General features: G+C 41.1%; 1 protein-coding gene and 1 long non-coding RNA gene across 2 annotated transcripts in view; one reads left to right on the top strand and one right to left on the bottom strand.

The window, feature by feature from the left end:
* The window catches only part of LOC135308216 (uncharacterized), a 73,092-nt gene extending 66,927 nt beyond the window's left edge, over window positions 1-6,165 (top strand). The window contains exons 10-11 of the mRNA XM_064433111.1: window positions 3,365-3,442; window positions 5,511-6,165. Coding sequence (XP_064289181.1) covers window positions 3,365-3,442; window positions 5,511-5,534 — 102 coding nt within the window. The 3' untranslated portion in view covers window positions 5,535-6,165. The remainder of the gene's footprint in view (window positions 1-3,364; window positions 3,443-5,510) is intronic.
* Window positions 6,166-10,476: 4,311 nt separating this feature from the next.
* Window positions 10,477-15,730, bottom strand: LOC135308217 (uncharacterized). Its single transcript, XR_010368761.1, has 4 exons — window positions 15,595-15,730; window positions 13,294-13,416; window positions 11,039-11,154; window positions 10,477-10,608 (listed from the first exon to the last, which is right to left on the bottom strand). It is a non-coding gene; the product is annotated as an uncharacterized LOC135308217 (long non-coding RNA).
* Between the last annotated feature and the right edge of the window lie 734 nt (window positions 15,731-16,464).

The raw sequence follows: 16,464 nt of genomic DNA, 5'->3' as shown, positions 1-16,464 counted from the left end.
TAAGCACATGAATAATTCTGCTGGTTGCAATAAGGAAACTAATTAAGGATGCCCAAATCCAGAATGTAACAAGCTGGAGCAGGAGTGATCATTACTAAATTAGCGCTGCTTGATGGGGTTACAAATAACAGAGTGGTCACCCTCCACAGAACATGAAGAGAGACACAAAATTCAAGAGGAGATTAGCCCAAAATGAGGGATATTTTTCTAGATTGCTCCTAGAAACAAGATTTGGTAAAACTGAGCTCTTAGGCACACTTGAGGCCTTGAGCAGCTAGAGAAAAAAAAAAAAAACCAAAAAAACAACAAAACCAAATAAACCAACACTGAAGTTGCAGCTCCCAGAAATTAGAGTGAAGTCAAATTTCTGTCTTTTCCATGATGTTGGGGTGCTCCATGCTGGAATTGCCTTTCTTGGAAGATGAAATATTGCAGCAGACCGAGGGTTTCACTCCAGGTGGGTTCAGCACAGGAGTTAAATTCACCTCAAGGCTCAGTTCTGCACAGGGATTGTTCTTCCAGCTCTTGAGTGTGGCAAAATTAAGTCAAAAAGTCATGGGATGTGTATGGAGTGTTTAGGGACTTTGTACTCCCTGGTTTCTGGGTTTTTCAGGATCAAAGCAGCTGCTGATTGCTCAGAGCAGATGGAATGTTCTTGATTTGTCACTTCCCATCTCGGAAGCACATTCAGCCTCCAAACCTAAAGGAACTCAGGTAAATCAAATTAATGGAAGATTTTCAATACATTTAAATGAAATTAAAGCTGAATTTCCATAGTGCAAAGAAGAATCAACCAACATTCTTTTCATAGCATTAGGAACAATATCTGAAGTTCCATCAGCTGCTATTTTAATTAGAACACTTCAGCCCAGTTCTGACATGTAAAACCCACCTGGGATTGTTCTGGTCTCACAAAGTGGGTGCTGTGTTTTCCCTGCTGCAGCTGGAATTAAACTGCTTTAATCACTTGATGAGTGACCTCAGTATTGGGGGGGACAGAGGCCTTTAATGGTTTAATAACTCAGAGGAGCCCTGGCTTTTGAGTGAAGTTCAGAAATGTGCTGTGGAGTTGAGAAGTTATCTCCAGATGAATATAGGCCATAGCCTTGAAGGATAAGGAAAAGGAGCTTAAACAGGGAGATGCTCTGGAGAAATAAAATTTTGCTTGGGATTGTTTATGTTATCACAGCCCCAGATGCATTGCTGCTCACAACAGATCTATTCCAACCTGATGCTGAATTATTTTGGCTTTTCATGCTGTCAGAGGAGACAGAAAACTCCTACCATCAGAAAAAATGCTTTTCTATCCCCACGTGTGAACATCTGAGCGTGTGTGTGTACTCCAAACTCTGAGTAAGGATGAAAGGACATTTTCTGAGTCTGCATTTCTAGCCATTATCTATTATTTAATTTATAAATTATGCAGCCTCTGGGTATTTTGAGGATGTTGCTGCTGCTGGTGCCATGGCACAGGGAGGATGTTCATGGCACAGGCACATTGGGTTGGGAGGGACCTTAAAATTCATCCCAATCCACCCTGCCATGGCAGGGACACCTCCCACTGTCCCAGTGTCCAACCTGGCCTTGGACATTCCAGGGATCCAGGGGCAGCCCCAGCTGCTCTGGGAATTCCATCTCAGCCCCTCACAGGGAAGGATTTATTCCAAATATCCTATCCAAACCTGTTCTTTGAATTTACAGCATTCTGGGCTGGTTTTCATTGTCCTTGTGTTCATTTTCTCTCAGCTTCATGTTTAAGTTCCTTTTAAATCTCATCTTTCCAGGCTGCTTCTGGTGGCCAGACAGTTGATGATGATTGTGTTTAAATAATAAATGCAATTTCTCAGTTCAAATAAAACCCTTCACCTCTGATTTTCCATGTTACTCTTCCTTTTACTTGTAAATCTCATCTTACTCAGCCTAATGATCTTGATAATTTTGTCAACAAATTGAATGGTCAAACAACCTCTCTCCACAATGTGTTGCTGCTCTGAGGAGGGCTGTGCTTTCTGGGGTTTGCTGATTCCATTTGTTTCAGTGTCAGCACTACAAGTTGTTCTGCTTCCTCCTTATTTTTTAAAATTATTTAAAATATTTTTCATATTTAAAATATTTTTAATGATGTATCAGAAACCAGATCACAATGGTTACACTTGGTGATGTTTTATTTGCTTTTTAACAGGAGTTTTTCTATTTCATTGGGAACCTGATCCCTTTAACCTTCATTTGCTAAAAGCTTCTGTTCTCTTTTAAAACACACTGGGTTTGGTTCAATCTGTATTTGCAATCTCAACCTGCACACACATCTATAAATACATACACAATGACCCATACATATGTTCACATAGAAATGTTTGTGTACAGTTTCACAGCACAGTTCTGGGGAAGGCCAAGAACAGAGCAGCAGAGCTGAGCAAGGTCAGAAAATTGGATCCTTTGAGGCAGCTCTGCCAAGCTGCAGAGGGGATTGCACCTTGGGATGAGGGGATGGCTTTGGAGAGGACTCAGGAAGGGGTGAGGTGCTGCAGGGGGCTCAGCTGGGGTCACCCTCTGGTTTTGTGGCTTTCCCTCCCAAATGAAGCAGGATAATTGCCCAAATCCCAAGTTTTTCAGCTCTTTCTGTGTTTGATACACATCTTCTGTTACGTTATGGCCACCCTGTGCTTTACACACCCCGAATTTTATACACCCTGTGCTTTACACAACCTGTATTTTACACACCCTGTGCTTTACACACCCTGTGCTTTACACACCCTACATTTTACACACCCTACATTTTACACACATTTCACACCCCTTGTATTTTATGCATCCAGTGTTCTACACCCTCTGTATTTTACACTCTCTGTACTTTACACACCCTACATTTTACACACTACATTTTACATACCCTATATATTATACCCCCTGTATTTTACATACCCTACATTTTACACACCTTACATTTCACACCCCCTGTATTTTATGCCTCCAATATTCTACACCCTCTGTATTTTACACTCTCTGTATTTTGCACACCCTACATTTTACACACCCTGTACTTTACACACCCTGTGTTTTACACCCCCTGTATTTTACACACCCTACATTTTACACACCGTGTATTTTACACACCCTATATTTTACACCCTCTGTATTTTACAGCCTTTGTATTTTACACACCCTACATTTCACACATCCTGTACTTCACACCCCCTCTATTTTATATACCCTACATTTTACACCCCCTTTCTTTTACACACCCTATATTTTACACCCTCTGCATTTTACACACCCTGCATTTTACACACCCTGCATTCCCCACATCCTCTCTGCTCAGGAGCTCCCTGCCACACACACACAGATAATTTTCTGTCCCTTCCAGCTCCTCTCCACAGGCTGGGACCCTGCAGCATCTCCCTCCATCACTGGCCACGTCACTTTGCTTTTAGATTTGCATCAGGTGAGTAAAGAAACATCAACTGGCAGAGAAATTATTATTTTCTGTCATTCCACCAGGTTTTATTGTTAGGAGAATGGTCAGTTTATTGCTTGTAGGGCTGTGATGCTGCTTAAGGGATTGTCCATAGGAAAATCTGAGGTAGCCATGGCAATTTTGGATAAGGATAGTTGGTTGTTTTTCATGCCCAAGAAAAGATAAATTTATAATTATATGGGTTTTAAAGGTTGATAAATGCCAGTACTCTGCTTTTCCCCTCTCTGAAGAGTTCAGAAAAGATCTGTGGAAGTCAAAGGATGTTTTGTCACTGCTTCCATGACCAGGCTCCCAAAAAATGGTGATTCACGGAGCCACTCAATTGGGAAATGTGAAAATTAAAAATGATCTCCCCTTTAACTTCCTCACCACTCCAGCCCTTCTCTAAGGGGAACAAAGGGCTGGATGGGGGCAGATGTTGTTGTCATTGGGGTCTTTTTTATTACTTGAAGGGCCCAATTTCTACAGGTCATTGATAGGAAATCATCCTCTAAAGGGTGAATATTGATGGGTGAGTAAAGTGAGTGTTCAGGTGGATGATGCTGCAAAAAAACCTCATAACTTAAAAAAAACCACCTGATTATGGGTCAAATTCTGGTCTCACTCAGGACACTTTAAATCTGAAGTCATCTGGAGAAATCAGTGACTCCAGGGTGAATGAGGGCACAACCCTCCCTGGAATGAGCTCCAGGGTTTTGTCCTCACAGAGGAGAACAGAGCAAACCAAAATTAACCCTGACTCTGCCACAGTCCTGATGGAAGCAGGGAGAAAAGATCAGATCTGCCTTGAGAAATCCTTTCAGTGTCTCCATGCTTCACCCAGAGATCAGGGATTGTGGTAGGGAATGTTGTAAGGTATTTTTGGAAGCTTAGTGTTGTCGGGATTATTTTAAGGTATTTTTGGAAGTTTAGAGACAGGGACACAGGTGAGCTTTTTATTTTTAAATTTTGAGAACCAGTTAGATCTAAATATATGATTATAATAAATGCATATTATATCTAAATATAATTTTAGTACTTTAAATATATTGAAAAAATACATATCTCCAAATAGGTCTGGCTGTTTGATATTCAGATATCATTTTTACATGAGAACAATCCCCACACAAACATAAGACCAATCTGTACTCACATTTATTACGTGCTTCTGTTATTTCTGTCAGGCATTTGTGCTTCTGTGGTTTCTATTAAGCCTTGAGAATATATCAATATATTTTATTTGCACATTATTAATAAGTATTTATATAGATATCACCCAGATTTACAGAAATAATTTCCTCAACAAAATCCTACACAGATTTTTAGAGCAAATGTTTATGGCTACTGGAAACTTGTGAAGGATGTAGTTTGTAATATTTTTGTGACACAGCCTCAGCTGTCAGAGCACAAACAGTGCTACTAAAAATCACCTTCTTTGGACAGTGAGACCTGGCAGAGAGAAAAAAATCAAAGAGAACAATCAGGGATACAGGGGTGAGATAAAAAAAGAAAACATGACAAGTGACAGTCAAAATAAAATTTAGCCAAAATAAAAAAAATATAGCCAAAATTAAAAAAAAAGAGTAGGTCAAATAAGTTAATCCTGAAAATAATTTATAGCCCAAATACCCAGCTTGTCTCCAGGCAAAAAAAAAGAAGATAAATTTGCCAACATTGTGAGAAAAAAGAGTGGATCAGTGATGGGGGTGATGCTGCTTGATTGCAGTGCCAGAGGGATGGAGGGCAGGGCTTGGAGTGGAACCATCAGGAGAAGCTGGCAGGAGCAGGGATTGTCACCCTGAGGAGTGGTGACAGCTGGGACAGCCTGGGAAATGCTGAGCCAGGATCCACCAGGCACAGCCAGCCCCAAAAGAGCAAGGAGAGGGAGCTTGGCAGGGGCTGAGCAGATTATTCAGGCAGCAGAATGAATGCAGATGGAGTTAAAGCAGAGATAAAATCCAAACGTGCACCTCCCAAGCTCCTCCTTTCCAGGTCAGGCTTGGAGGAACTTTCTTAAGAAAAACACAAATTAATTTAATGATTTCTCTCTCACCAGTTCGTGGCCACAGAGAAAATCTAAACCTGCCCAAGGCACCTCCTCCCCAGGTCAGGCTTGGAGCAACTTTCCTAAGAAAAACACAAATTATTTTAATGAATTATCTGTCACCAGTTTGTGGCCAATGTCTTATTGTCTGTAGTGTGTTCAATGTCTTATTCTCTGTAGTATGACTGCTCAATAGACTTCCATTTATTATTTAATTTGGGATGTATTTGCAACAAAGAACTTCTATGATCTGAATAATGTCGAGATAAAATCTAAACCTGCACTTCAGGCTTGGAACAACTCCTGGGCTTGGTAAGGCAGGAAAACACGAATTACCTTTATGGATTGTGTTCCACCAGGTTGTGGGAGCTCCTCAAAGACCAGGAGTATTCACTACAGGACACTTTGTTTTGGTTCTTAGAGCAACAGATTGTGCCAATCTTTCAAATAGTTATGAGAAAAAACTCCAAGCCTTTCTAGAAACCACCACTGTTTATCAGCTCTCCAGTGCTCCCCTCTTAGTAAAACTACAGTTTCTTATTAATATTGAGCAAAAACCTACACAAAGCTCTAAAATTGTATTGGGTTTTTGCAAGTTAAAACTTACTTAGGCTTTTAAAAAATGCTTCCTGTGCAACATTTGCTTTGCAGAAATTCACTTCTCAGAAACAGGAATGCTGTTTCAAATGTAAATAGCTTTTTGTAGTAAGAGGAAAGAATAAATATTGATTGACTGTTTTTATAAATGTCTGCCTTTTACTACATGGATCAAATTTTTCCACAGAATCTTGTCAAAGAGTACCCTGTATTTTACACCCTAACCCCGAACCTTTGTTGTTCTTAGGAAATTTGATTTTGGTTACTAAAAAGGATCTTTTGCCCATTATTTTGCAGAAATTCTTTTTTTTTTTTTTTTTTTTTTTTTTTTTTTTTTTTTTTTGCTGCTGGTGCAGAGCTTGTCTGGCAAACAGGACAGAGTCAAAATGTACCAGGGAACTGAACTCGAGAATAGGATGAAAAACATTGTAATTTTAATTTGATTGTGATTTCACATTTGCCATTGTTTAACAAAAATAAGTAATATTTGATTTGATCTTTGTGCCCAGAGGAGATTGCTTTTGGTCATGATTTTGGTGCAGAATCACCTAAATCTGAGCTGAACTCACTCATCACACACTTAACACACTTAGAGACAAGAAAGAAGCCTGCAAGCTCCAGTTCATTTACAACGTGACTGAATCTGCTTTTCAGGCACCTGTACATCTGATTTTGCCACAACTTTGAATATTTCTGTTTAAATTAAGACAACTGAGCCCACACACAGGACTTGGGGTGGCAGTGGCTGTGTTCTTACTCAAGTGAGAGCTGCAGCTCGAACAGATTTTGCCTCCCTGAAGCCTGTCTGGAATGACTGGATACTGATTATTATTTTTATTATTCTTAGGCTGTATGGTTGGCCTTTTTCCACTGACACATTGCTGTGGGTGCAAATAGAAACATGTGAAATGTTTAACCTCCTCTCCAAGCAGAACTCCACAGAGCTGTCTCCCATTGCACGCCCAGCTCTCCCAGCCTGTCCTTCACACCCAAACCATCTGTTTGTCATCTCTTGGCTCTGCCACAAACCAACCATCTGCTGGGAGCCTTTCAACTTCTATTTACAACCCAGGCCCTTTTATCTATCTTACAACTCCTTGCACATGTCAAAATTTTAATTACACAGCCACACATGAGGATGTCGTGGGCTCAGGGGGCTTTTTCTAACAGTGATGGGCTGGAAGGCTTTGAAAATGTGGTTTATGGCTTGTTGATGGATGGTGTTCCTGAAGAGTGCAACTGGTTTGGAAGGGAGGGAATAGCTGATGCATGAAGTCAATAATTGTTCCAAGATACCTCCAAGTAATTGATGTCTGCATAATTCCATAAATGCCGTGGCTTTATTAAAATACAATAACAATATTAATTTATATGAAAATTCACCCTGGCTAACAGCTAATGCATTTAAATTTCGGATAATTTAATGCAGTCCTTTCTCCTGTTAGGGTGGGGGGAAAAAAAAGATGATTCTCAGTAGAAATTCTCTACATGCCTCAGATCTCATAAAATACAAGGTTTGAATGACTTTTATAAATGCTATAAATATGATTAAGATATCCCCCTCCCAAGGCAGGAGGGTGAAACAGATCTCACTGAACAAAAATCAGCCACGAACATAAAAAATTACCATTTCAATTATGAATACTGTACATAAGACAGATAAAAACAAAGCCTTGCCTCTCTGCTGCCAGCTGGAGGGACAGAGGATGAATCCCCGATTTTTATCCACAATTTGGATGCAAATTGCTGAGGAGTGTTCCCTGTTCTTTCAGGATGAGTTTGCTGACTTGATACCATTTTAGGACACAACCTATTTTGCATGGAGATGGAGGATGGAAGGGAATTTTAATAACACAAGATGACAGAGGAGAAAAGAGCAGCAGGACTTTTGCCACATGGTCCACAAAACAAAATAAGGGAATTATTGAGGATTAGCAGGATCAGATCCCCTTTCCCTGGAGCTCCAGGGCTTTGCCTGTGTCTCTCTATTCTGGTCAACTTCTCTGTAAAAAGCAACGATTTTCCACACTGAAATCCAGGAACACATGAAAAGCAAATTGCTGGGGAAATGTTGTAATCTCTGGCTTTGAAAAACCCAAACTAAACAATTTTGAGAGAGCCCCAAGGAGGTTCAGCACCCTCAGAAGTTTGGAAATGGGATTCTGGAGGGAGACAGAGTCAGCAGCACAATTAAATCCCTGAGGAAAGTCCATCTCCTCCCTCTCACTTCTATTTTCCCCTTGGCCCTTTGCTGCAAAGCCTTTCCTGGTTTTACACCCCAGAATTTCTGAGAGCAGGGGGAGCTTTGCTCAAGGCAGGGAGAGAAATGAAGCATTTTGATGCTTTTTTGCCTTCATCCAGCTCTGCACACAATGGGATGCTTTTTCTTCTGTGAAATTTTATTATCTTGGTTAGAATGAAGAGCTGTCCTAAGTCTAAAATTTCACAGAGTATTGGAGCAATTCCAAAAGATCTGTTGGAGGAGACAATCCCACCTTTTTTCTTTTTTTTTCTTTAATTGATTAAGGTAAGCAGCTGAAGCCTGGAACAACTTGAAAGGAGCCCCTTTCATTTTAATTAAACCTTTTTTTAACAATGTAGGTTTTGAAATCACTGCTAGGAAGTTTTCTGTGTGCACCTGATGCTGCTGAGGAACATACCTGCACTGACAGCTTCTTTAAGGTACCCAAGTTCCTGAGAATATTTTAAAAAATCCTTTCAAAGATTGGCCTTCATGATCCCTCAATTTATCAACTGATCTTCTGCCACCAAACCAGGGCTGCACAAACTAAGAACAGCTTTAAGTCATCTCCAGGCACTGAGATTGCTCCTCTCCACCTCTTCCAGCAGTGGGGATTATGCTCATAATGCAGATCAATACTGGCTGCTTTAATGCTCTGTGTTCACTCGCTTTCAAATCCTCAAATGCAATCATGCAGCCTGAACGAGCAGCTTCACTGTTTTGGAGAAATTTCAATGGTTTTGAAAAGACACTGGCTTTGGAAACAGTTGAGGAACAAGACATCACATTTTCCACGTAGAAGTTGTTGTAAATTTTCGGCTGAAGGGTTTTAATGTGGCTGTGGTTTAAAGGATTGAGCTGGAGCTGCTTTTCTGGTTTTCACTTGTTGATAAAGAATAGGAGACGACAAATTTGATTTCATTCAAGGTGGAATTGTATGTTACAGATCCAAATGGAGAAAACTCATTAGACAGTAACTCTTCCTGTGGTCAGCATCAGTTACCCAGTGCTTTTTGTGCTGTTCCAGTCCCAGAAAACAGTTTAGAATCAATTGATCTATATTTTCTCACCAAAGATGACACAAAAATATGATCTGCTGTGATGTATCTGTTCTCCTTTTGCTGTGTGTATACAGTGAATTCATACATATTTTATGGAAACCTTTCACCAAAAGCTCCTGCAATCCTATAAAAATGCCAGCTTTTGGGGGATGCTGAGGTGCAGGAAGATTGATATTTGGGAAAATGATTGACTTCAAAAATAACTTTGGGTTCTCTGAGTTTCTTTCTTAGTTCAGGGAGGGGGGAAATTCCAAGGAAGGGAAGGTGGAGGGATGATCATGGAATGAGCACAACTTGCTAACCCTGGTGAGAGAACACATCAGCCCCAGCTGCCTTAAACAAACAAATCTCTGCTTTTAAAGCCTCTGTCTCCTGTTTTCTGACTATTCCCATCATAATTTAATCATTTTCCTGCTTTCCAGCACTCTGTGATCAGAGAATCATTTGTTATTAATGTTTTTTCACCCAGACATTCAGGTTGCCACAATAGCTCCATCACCACCAGGCTTGAAGGAGGAACAATTAGATCATGATTTGCTTTTGGCCTGTCCCAGCCATCACAAAAATCCAGCTGTGTGAACAAAATACAGAATCCCCTTGGAGAGCAAACACTTTGCAATCTCACAGTTTGCAGACTAAAAAATTACTATTTTTATCCTTCTTTTAACTAATTTTTTCAATGTTAGCATGCTTAGGATTAAAGTTTTATTGCCTTTTATTTTATTTTAAGGCAAACTTAAGATACAGCACATAAAGTTTGCATTAGAAGACTTCCTGGCCCAGATTCCAACTGCCAGTTCTGCTCCTGATCCCAATCCTGGTGACAGCTTCAATCTGCTGCTACCTGGCTCACAGCACCCAAATTTGGGCTCAGAAAAAAGGAGAAGAGACAGAGATGGAGCATGAGGGAAACTTCTCTCACAGAAAAAGGAAGATCCAGTGGTGGAAATCATCCACAGGTTGATGGGAAAGGTCTCCTGAAATTGTTACTACAGCACAAGGAGCAGGTTGGAATCGTGAAGGAAAATTGGTTTATTCACCATTCACTCTGAGGGGCTCCTGTCCAGTTTTATTTTATGCTGCATCTTGTTTTTATTCCTTGGTTTGAGCACAAATTAAGGCCTTTCTCTGTGTTTCCATTACCTCTGGCTCTCATTCCTGTGAGTTGTCTTCCACCCCTCCTTAGCATTTGCCACATGCAAATCTGCAGCTTTGAGGTGAGAGGAAAAGCAGAATTATTTTAGGAATTGCTGTTTTTACAAGTTCTCTTGCTAAACTGCTTTCTGAGGTCATTACCACCCATGTCTTTCAGCTTCTAATCACATTTTCTTTTATTCAGGAGAGACCCCTGGTCTTCAGTTACCCAGACTGAACCAGGCACAGATTTTCAACTAGTTTCCTAAATAGCTCATTGATGTTTCTCTCCGTGCAATATTCCAGTAAAGGCTTAGATACCTATTTTGGTCATGTAAAATTAATAGATTTTCTGATATTTTCATTTATTTATAATTAAAATGAGAGAATTGGGTTGGAAGGGACCTTTAAAGACCGTGAGCAGAGATACCTTCCACTAGACCAGGCTTCTCAGAACCCTGACAATTCCATAGTGAAGGAGTAGAATTTAAATTCCATTTTTTTACCTGTGTTTCAGGAGATGAAAGAAGAGTCCTGGACTGTTTTATCACATATTTCACTGAACACAGCTGAGTTCCTGAGAAATCCTGGGAATTCAGTAGTGTGGGATCTGTAGTAATAGCTGCTGAGAGGTGAAGGGGAAGTAATCAGTTTGTGGTGATATTTGGAAAAGATAAGGACTGGCCTGTGCAGGGCCAGAGATGATCCCTGTGGGGCTCAGATTCTTGGGAATGCTCTGATTTTGTGGCTTTTAGTGCAATCCAGAGAGAGGCACCAATGTGCAGCATCTGCTGAGCTGCCAGCTCCACCTGCAGCAAAGGCTGCTCATGGCTCTTGCACGAACAGCTGGAGCAGACAAAATACCAGCCCTGGCTGGGGATGCTGGAGCTCAGAGCCACTGCACTGCTGTAAGAGCTGCAAACAAGCAGCAGATTCAAGGGGGCTGCAGGGAATTACCAGGGAATTACCCAGGCCTCCGTGGAGATGAGTTTTACCAGCAGGAGCCAGTCACTCCCAGGAGGTACCTGATTATGTGGAGCAGGAGAGCACCATTTCACAGGTCTCCTTCCTGAAGCAATCAGGATTGCTGCTGTTTCTTTTGCTAATTGAAAGTGAGATAAATCAAACCCTACAGCAGAGCCCCACATAATTCCATCTGATGAGCACTGGGGATAATCTCAGCTGCCAGTTTGGTTGGGTTGGGAAGGGAACTTCCTGAAATGATCCCAAATCTCCATTTGCAGGCCTGGATTTAGGTCCTGGCGCAGCTGCGAGTGGAGCAGGCAGCTCTCTCCTGCAGTCACAACATGTCATGAGCACATCCTCACCCACAAAGCCCATCGTGGAGCGTGTTTGATTTCCTGGCTGCCTTATTTGTTTACAACAATGTTCTTAAAATTGTCTCTCCCATCTGTGTAGTTCCTACTTGTCTGAATGAGAATGAGATATTAAAATGCCATCCAGATGTCTGGATGCATATCAGCATTAACATATTATGCAAATTGTCACCAGGATGAGGTTTTTTTCCCTCCTTAAACAAAACAATATTTGGAGGTGGAATGTAAAGAAGGGAAGCTGTGAAGGATGACAAGTGAAAAAAAAATGCACTGAACATATTCAGCTGAACTTTTCAATCACTTTGGATGAAAGGGTTATGTACAAAGTGTCCTCAGTTGTTTTCACTGTAAATCTAGAGAAGGACAATTGGATGAAAACAATCTTGAAAAGCAAAACAAATAATAAGCAAGGAAACAACACCAAGCCTGAAGAGCTCATAAAATTAATTCAACAAAGGAAAATATAAAAGTTGCCTCTGATCTCATGAGAACAGGACTTTATAAACAACAGAACCAAATATTTGTTGGCTACTGGGCATTTAATTTAAAGAAACCTTTGGCTCTGCCTCTGCAGAATGAGTCCATGGAATTAACAGTGCAAAATCATACCTGGGCCTTCATTGCTCTAAAAGTAAGAAAATTGAGATCAATATCTTTAATTGAGGTTGGGTTTGAAGGGATCTTTCCAACTAACAATAAACATGATGTCTCTTGAGTTTCCCCAAACCAAAAATTTTAGATTTATTATCTGGCTTCAGATATTTTAATTACTCCAAGCTTAAGCTGGATGTCAGAGAAAAAGTGAAAATGGAAATGTAGAAAACAGGGATGATGGAAGAAGTTTTTTTAATGAAGTCACCCACATTATATTTATCTCAAGGTAACATAAACCAGACTTCAGTTGTGTCTGGCAGGTGTTTGCCTAACCTGTCCTTCCACAGATCCTACACTGTTTATTCCAGTACCCATCTGGCCTTTAGGCTGGGCATTTCCCTGGTGTTTAACTTGAACTCCCCTTGCAATTTCATCACAGAAATTCTCCTGTTCCCTCCTGAAGGCAGGACACTTCCAAACCTTCCTCCTGCAGAGGACAGAGCTGGAGCTGATGCCGTGGAGGTTCTGAAAGAACTTCCCACACGTGAAGATATTTCCCCTCCCTCACCATCCCCCTTAGCTCCATCCTTAACCCAGCCAGGCTTTCCTCATGCTCCATTTTTTCTGCAGTTCTGGCCACGTTCCCCCCAGAATTCCCTTCAGTCCAAGTCAAGGCAGATATTCCAGCTGTAGAGCTAAGTAGCCTTGAAGAATTGCCCCACATGGAAATTGTGCTGCTCCTGCTCATTTATCCTGATTTTCTCTGTTTCTCTGTGTTACTGACCCACCAGCACAGCTCCTGTACAAATCTTCCCTGCTTCCCCACCCACCTTATCTGCAGAATGGAGCTTGATATGATTTGTTCTCAGAACATCCATGCTGGTTCTTTTCTTATCATCCTTTATCTTCTGAGTGCTTCAATAGATTGGCTGACTGTTTATCCTGGTATCTTCCTGGGCACAGAGCAGGAAATGATCAGGCTGTTATTCTTCACCGTTTTTAACAACATATTCCTTCATTATTGTCATTTTTTTGTCTAATACCAGAGGCACATTATCTTCCCAGAGAGTGTCTATTATGTGTGTCCCAGGGTTTAATCCACAGAGGGATGGAGAAGAAAGGATTGAATTTCAGCTGCTCCTGAGTGAGGATGACAATCCCAGTGTGCAGGGGATCAATGATATCACAAAAATTGATCTTTAATAAATAGACTGAGAGTTTGAGTGTATCCTGTAGCAGACAGTGCAGGCAGAGGCACTGTTATGTTATGTACATTATGGCAGAGGATATGCACAATCCCATCCTGAAAATAGATTTTATATCTCTCACTTTCCTGCAGTTCCTTGGGTTCAGCTCTAAAAGCACCAGAGACTTCTAATGATAATTCTCAAATGCCAGTCCAATGTCACGAGAGAGCAAAAATAAGGAAATCTAGTAATATACTTTAGTTCCTTCAGTCATTAAACCGGGAAAAAAAAATGCTGGTTTGAGGATTGCTAAGTAGAAAGAGAATAAATCAGTTTGTGGATTATTAATTACAAAGTAAAAGCTAATTTTGCAATGGGTGAACAAGATCTGCTTTTTGTGTTGGTGTTTTTGGAGTGGCCAGGTTTCAGGGGGTACAATCTGCTCTCCCAAACCTTTAACACCCACAGGAGAGCTTTGCTCTGAGCTGCTGTGACACTTCCAAGACTGGCTAATTATGCACATTTAAAAGTCTCTTTTAAGAGAGAAAATTTACCCAAAATTTATTGATCTCCCTTGACTCTCATTGCCCTTCATAGACTGGGGGCAGCCAGGCTTTTGCTGCCTGATTTGATCTCTGCTGCCTGCCAGAAATGCAGTTTCTTCTCCAAAACAGAGATCTGGACACACTTGGCATTTTTTGTCTTCCTGCATTATCTCAGGAGGGGCTTTCCCTGCTATTTGAGCCTCCTGCACAGAGACCTTTGAAAGAAAACATGGAACTGCATCAAGGGAAATGAAAGATCTGGAGACAAGTCTAGCTGGTGTTGGAGCAGTGCAATATCTGGATATTTTGTACACCTGAGGTGATACTGTCTATCTCACAGAGCTATGAATCTGCCAATTTAAGCAGATCTAGTAATAGCAATCATTTTACTGGCATATTAAGAAATATTTAATTTTTAGTTGGCCCTGAGTTCTTCACAGTGACTCTCCTCAAGCACATCAGTGAGCTTCAGGTGCACAAAATGTTCCCAACACACTGATTTCAGCTATAAATATTTTCTCTGAAGCTATTTCTTAAATATGTCTCAAATAGTACCTGGAGAGGTTGTATTAGACTTTCTCAATTTACAGCACAACCTGTTTGGATGGAGTTATCATGAGCAGATAAAATATCTGCTGATTTGCTTTCAGGTACCAGTACTTTTCAAGAAGGAATAGTTATAAATCTAGTCAGGAACATTTCACAGAGCAAAAGTGAAGAAATTGGGTTAATACATTATTTATAATGAGTGATTTGCTCAGCTCTATGCAAAATAGAGGAACATTTTTAACCAGTTAAATCAGACGAGGAGAGGTGAAAGACATTGTTTCCCTCATTTTTTTCCCTCATTTTCATGGCAGACTGTCTTAATTACTTATTAAGCTTTAACTTTGCCACTTGTCATGTGGCAGCTGACAATAAAGAGCTGTGCCTGAACAGATGAGCAAACATCTGGCCAGCCCTGGGAGCAGTGGCACTGCTGCTTGCTCTCATCCCCCTTTTTCAGCCACAAACTCCTTTCCTTGAGGTTTTCCTGTCTCCTCTCCTCTCTCATTCCCTTTGTACACGGCTCTAACAAAGAAATTGCAACTGGAGGAGCACTGGAGTGCAGAGTGGAGAATGGATTCTCATTAATCATGCAGGTACAGCTCACTGGATAATTCATAGCACATCTCCCTGCCACATGTAGGACTTCAGAAGTGATTAACCAGCAGCTCTCGCTGCTGTCCCACCACATAAGAAAGCGTGGCAATAAAAGAGGATTCAGCTTCACAGCACCACAGAAGCTTAAATTTCCCTGATAATAACAACATGAACATGGAAATGGGAGAGATGGGGAAAATATCTCAGAGAAGGGAAAAAAAAAAAAAAAGGAAGATAGGAAAACAGTTCTTCAAACCTGAAAATAAAATAGCAGGAGAACATCGTAGCAGGAAATGTAACAAATTTCCAAAGAGAGGCTGCAAGAGAAAACACTCCAATCCCACAAGACGCAATTAGAAGATCCTGTGGAAATGGTGCATTAAAAAGATGAGTCTCCAAAGGAATGAGCTGCTTTTTCCTCATCTGTTTTTTTTTATTGTTGTTCCAATGGAATTCATCTGCCTGCACGCTCTCTCCGCAGCGTTGGAACGGCGCTCTCCCCTTCCAGAGGATTATCTGGCCTCTGTTGTCAGGGGCTGTGAATAAGCAAAAGCTTTCAAGGCTGCTGAAGAGGATGAAGCACGTTTTTATTTCTCTTTGTAGAACACAAAGCCTGTAGGAGGGAAATTGCAAAATATTGTTCCTCTCTAGCAGGCGTTGGAAGCACTTGGTTTATTTACTCCTCTCCCACCTGAGCCAACCTCCAGCTTCATTTCAGTAAATGAGCTCCCACTTGATGGTTTTTATGTGAGGAGTGGGGCAAAGAGAGGAAGGGAAATGAAGGGAAATTGTTTTGTGGAGTGGATTGTACCTCTCCCTCTTTCTCCCCTTCCTTCCTGGCTGTTTCTCCTGCCTTGTAGAGGAGCTTTGACCTGAAAGAATTTGGGCATCTCATAAACCAGGGCACTCAGCCCTTGGGTTCAGGGCTGAGTGATTTTTGCTTGGAATTAATGGAATCACATCCATCACCTCCTAGATCAGTTCATGTTGGTTTAAAATGCAGCGTTCCATTGCAAGTCTTCAGTGCCACTCACCTGGAATCTGAAAAGGCCTTTGCAGAGTCTGCTCCCTGCAATCCTCAGTGATTCCTGCTCTTCCTTGGAGGGAACTGAAGGCAGCACAAATC

Source organism: Passer domesticus, chromosome 9 (assembly GCF_036417665.1).
Source record: "Passer domesticus isolate bPasDom1 chromosome 9, bPasDom1.hap1, whole genome shotgun sequence".
In the NCBI taxonomy this organism is placed as follows: domain Eukaryota; kingdom Metazoa; phylum Chordata; class Aves; order Passeriformes; family Passeridae; genus Passer; species Passer domesticus.
The sequence above is the reverse complement of the archived record's forward strand: the minus strand, read 5'-3'. Positions and strand labels throughout refer to the sequence as shown.